This window comes from Microtus ochrogaster, unplaced genomic scaffold (assembly GCF_000317375.1).
Source record: "Microtus ochrogaster isolate Prairie Vole_2 unplaced genomic scaffold, MicOch1.0 UNK27, whole genome shotgun sequence".
NCBI lineage: Eukaryota > Metazoa > Chordata > Mammalia > Rodentia > Cricetidae > Microtus > Microtus ochrogaster.
This window is the reverse complement of record NW_004949125.1, coordinates 2,859,558-2,864,103: the sequence shown is the minus strand read 5'-3', so window position 1 is coordinate 2,864,103 and position 4,546 is coordinate 2,859,558. Positions and strand designations below refer to the sequence as shown.

Genomic DNA, 4,546 nt, shown 5'->3' with positions numbered 1-4,546 from the left:
ATGGTGGAATTTGAGGTGAATATGATGTTTTACCTATCTCTCGTTCCTTCCCTCCCAATCCTGTTCTTTTACTGTGAAGACAATTCATTTATTCTGGACATCCTTATCCCATTTTGAGTCACAGCAAATGTCATCTCGGGTGACTTCTTTTTTTTTTAAATATTTATTTGTTATGTATACAATATTCTGTCTGTGTGTATGTCTGCAGGCCAGAAGAGGGCACCAGACCTCATTACAGATGGTTGTGAGCCACCATGTGGTTGCCAGGAATTGAACTCAGGACCTTTGGAAGAGCAGGCAATGCTCTTAACCACTGAGCCATCTCTCCAGCCCCTCGGGTGACTTCTTATACAGAGGAAAGTGGGCTTCAGAATCAGGCAGCTATGGATCTGAATCTCAGAGCATACAGTTTCTCTCGAGTGCTACTTGCAACTCAGTTTCCTCCCAGGGGAGGACTGAATGAAAAGGAAAAGTGCTAACACAGTCATTGTACATAGGGACCTTAAAAGGAAGCTAGTGCCCTGGTCCCTCTCCCAGCTCTAGATTTGCTCTTCCATAGTCTGCATCTTCTCTTAAGAACTCATCTGTGATCTTGTCCTGTCCCAGCTCAGACCTCCACCAGCCTTATCTATACCATCACATGTCCTGCACTCTGCCAAATTGCTGCCCCTCCTGACCCTTTCACTCCATGCCCAGAGAAGGAAGTCCCGGTCCTTTGTGGTTTTAAAATATGTAATAATACGGATGGAATATTCCCTGAGTATACTGAGCCAATATGCCCTTGCAGTTATGTGAGTCAAAGTGCTCATACAGAGTTCCTGAGTTCAATTCCCAGCAACCACATGGTGGCTCACAACCACCTGTAGTAAGATCTGGTGCCCTCTTCTGGCCTGCAGGCATACATGCAAACAGAACACTGTATACATAATAAATAAATCTTTTTAAAAATTATTATTGTTGCTACTTCATAAGTGTATTTTGCTAGTTATGAATCATAATGTAAATATCTGTGTTTCCCGCTAGTCTTAGTTGACCCCTGTGAAAGTCTTTTGACCCCTCCCCCCCAAGGGTTTGAGCTGAGAACTGCTGCTTCACATAATTTCTTATCTTCTTCTTAATTCTCTGGCACTTCTGTGATAGAACGTTTGTCTTCTATAACTAACCTCTCAACATTTTTTTAGTATAATCTAAATTCTTGAATGGGTTTTTCCTGCAAATATTTGGGAGGGGTAAATTCCTTGGAGCAAAATAATATGTTTACGTTAATAAAGATACATATTTAGCTTTTAAAAGCTTCCAATTTCAGAGTTATTCCATTGTATTTTTTAACTATTGCTATGAGCTATATGGCGATATTTTTGGGGAATTTTTAGTATCCTGTTTTTTGTTTGTTTCAGCGTCAGGGTCTTTCTCTGTGTGTCTCAGGCTGGTCGTGGACTCCATGGTCATCCTGCCTCAGTCTCCCCAGTCAGGATTTTAGGTCTATACTGCCATTGTTTGTTTCTTTGGTTGGTTGGTTTTCAGTTTTTTCTGTCCTGGAACTTGATGTGTAAACTAAGCTGGCCTTGAACTGAGTGAGATCTACCTGCCTCTGCCTCCCCAGTGCTCGGATTACAGGCAAACACCACAACTTCCCATCTTATTCTGTTGTTTTTGTTTTGTTTTGCTTTTTGAAACAGGGTCTTTTTGTGTAACAGCCCTGGCTATCCTGGAACTCATCCTGCAGACTAGGCTAGCCTCAAGCTTACTGTATTTCTCTGTGTATTCCTGGCTGTTCCAGAACTCACTTTGTAGACCAGGGTGACCTCAAATTCATCCCTCTATTCCGCCTCCTGAGTGCTGGGATTAAAGATATGCACCACCATCGCCCAACTATACTGCTGCTGTTAATGCTATTTTCTCTTCTTTTACAGACCCTGTGGAATAGATAATTGCCATGTTTGGGTACTAACAATCACATATATATTTATATTGGAATTTGAAAATGGCAGAAGGAAACAACAAAGAAGAGGTCATTCACTTGAACAACTTTCATTGCCACCAGGGAGAGGGTAAATTGCTTGTCCTTTTGCCCTTTACTCGATGCTTTTTCTTTACTGCAATGGTTGTATCTTTGAAATGATCCTGTTTTGTACCATATATAAACCAGGGAGACGGCAGAGGCAGGCAGATCCCTGTGAGTTCAAGGCCAGCCTGGTCTACAAGAGCTAGTTCCAGGATAGGCTCCAAAGCTACAGAGAAACCCTGTCTCAAACCAGGGGGACTCCACTGCTAGACCTAGAACATCAGGCTTAAAATGTCAAAGTAGAATTATGCAGATTTATACTGTACTGATTTGCCGCTAGAGGTTTTTGAGGAAATGGAGATCATACAGGAGCACTCCGGGCCTGTCAAATTTAAAATACCAGACAGTGCTAGGCATTCTTGTTCTTAGATACTTAATTTCTTTTTTTTCTAGCTTTAAGATTCTGACTTAACCTCATTGAGAATGTTAGGACATAGTTCTTTGTTTTATATATAGTCCTTAAAATTTTGACAAATTCATTGATTTGCAAAGAGCAAAAGAGTACCAGCATTTGCATAACATTCCTAAATGTGTGGGAAATTTCCTGTCAAATTTTTTTTTTCTTTTTGGATTTTTCGAGACAGGGTTTCTCCGTAGCTTTTGGTTCCTGTCCTGGAACTAGCTCTTGTAGACCAGGCTGGCCTCGAACTCACAGAGATCCACCTGCCTCTGCCTCCCGAGTGCTGAGATTAAAGGCGTGCGCCACCAACGCCCAGCTTTCCTGTCAAATCTGAATGTACATTTATTAATACTTGGTCCAAAAGAGAAAAATCATATTGATAAATAAAGAAAATTTTTAATATATTCATTTCTTTTGAGTACAAATTCCATGACGAGGTTAAGCTAGCTTTGTTTTTTCTCCTGATGACATTTTATAATTGTGACAATTTTTTTCCTAGTATGAAATAAACCATGTATTTTGCCTTCAGCAATTTGAAGTGTAGGAAATTATAACACGTGAATAAATTTAGAGGAAACAGACTCATTCAAACTGTACAAATTATAGGTACAAAAGAAATACTGAGTTTAAGAGTTTGTTAATAATGTATTATGACTTGGTAGTGATTGTAATAGCCATAACTTGTTATTCAGAAAGTTTGAAATCTTAGCTATAATTTGTACCCACACGCATTTCTGACTTCTGCACATGCATATTGAATTAATGTTAGAATTTTTTAATTAGGCCTTAAATGCAATTGAACAGTGTTTTTCAAAAACAATTACTAGGCGGGGTGTGGTGACACGTTCTTTTAATCCTAGCACACAGGAGGCAGAGGCAGGTGAATCTCTGTCAGTATGAGACCTGTCTAGTCTATATAGTTCTGTAATAGCCAAAGGTACACAGTGAGAGTTTGTCTCAAGAAAACCAGACACACCGACAATTACTTACTTATGGAAAATTACTGACTTTGGAAATGGTTTTTTTTTGTTGTTGTTGTTTTTGTTTTGTTTTGTTTTTTGCTCAACAAATATAAACATGCTTTACCCATTATAAGGATATTTGTCAGGTGTGTAGAGTTGATTAATAGTTTTAGTGTGCCAATCTGTTAAGCTTTTTTGTTTTGTTTTGTTTTGCTTTTTCTCTGTAGCCTTGGAGCCTGTCCTGGAACTAGCTCTGGCCTCAAACTAGCAGAGATCCACGTGCCTCCCAAGTGTCGGGATTAAAGGCATGTGCCACCACCACCTGACAAGTTTTTTCTTCTTAAGAGTTCTGAAAAACAAACTTGTAATCTCACAATTGTGAGCAGACCATTTTTGTCACCTTATGAAGATTCCTATGTGTTCTTTGCATGCGTGCCCCACTCCATCTTGCCTTGAGGAGGGCACTAATCTACTTTGTGTCACTACTCGGTTTCCTTTTCATGGAACCACAGTACACAGTTTTTTGGGGGAGGGGGGTTTGGCTAGAATTTTCCAAACATATTAGAATGAAGACAAATAAATTAAATGTTGTTGTTTTTATTTTTTTATTTTTATTTATTTTTTTAAATATGGAATGCTTCACAAATTTGCGTGTCATCTTTGCGCAGGGGCCATGCTAATTTTCTCTGTATCGTTCCAATTTTAGTGTATGTGCTGCCGAAGCGAGCACAAGTTGTTGTTTTTAAAATGTATTTGTCTATGTATTTGGATGTTTTGTCTTCAGGTATATCTGCACCCCAGAAAAGAGCATTCAATTCTATTATAGACAGTTGTGAGCCTGTGAATGCCGGGAATTGAACTCAGGACCTTTGGAAGAGCAGGCAATGCTCTTAACCACTGAGCCATCTCTCCAGTCCCAGGCCTACAAGTTCTTATTAGAAAATCCTTATATATGTGGAAGATAAGAATAGACTTCAGGCCGGGCGGTGGTGGCGCACACCTTTAATCCCAGCACTCGGGAGGCAGAGGCAGGCGGATCTCTGAGTTCGAGACCAGCCTGGTCTACAAGAGCTAGTTCCAGGACAGGCTCCAAAACCACAGAGAAACCCTGTCTCGAAA

General features: G+C 40.0%; 1 protein-coding gene and 1 non-coding gene across 4 annotated transcripts in view; one reads left to right on the top strand and one right to left on the bottom strand.

The window, feature by feature from the left end:
* The window catches only part of Rnf216 (ring finger protein 216), a 120,044-nt gene that overhangs the window by 13,891 nt on the left and 101,607 nt on the right, over window positions 1-4,546 (top strand). For 2 of the 3 annotated variants that reach the window (XM_005368004.2, XM_013354088.2), the window contains exon 2: window positions 1,914-2,051. The exons of the other annotated variant lie outside the window; for it this stretch is intronic. In XM_005368004.2, the coding sequence (XP_005368061.1) occupies window positions 1,985-2,051 (67 nt within the window). In that variant the 5' untranslated portion in view covers window positions 1,914-1,984. The remainder of the gene's footprint in view (window positions 1-1,913; window positions 2,052-4,546) is intronic. 3 annotated transcript variants of the gene reach the window in all.
* LOC113458448 lies at window positions 4,051-4,157 on the bottom strand. Its single transcript, XR_003378830.1, has one exon. It is a non-coding gene; the product is annotated as a U6 spliceosomal RNA (small nuclear RNA).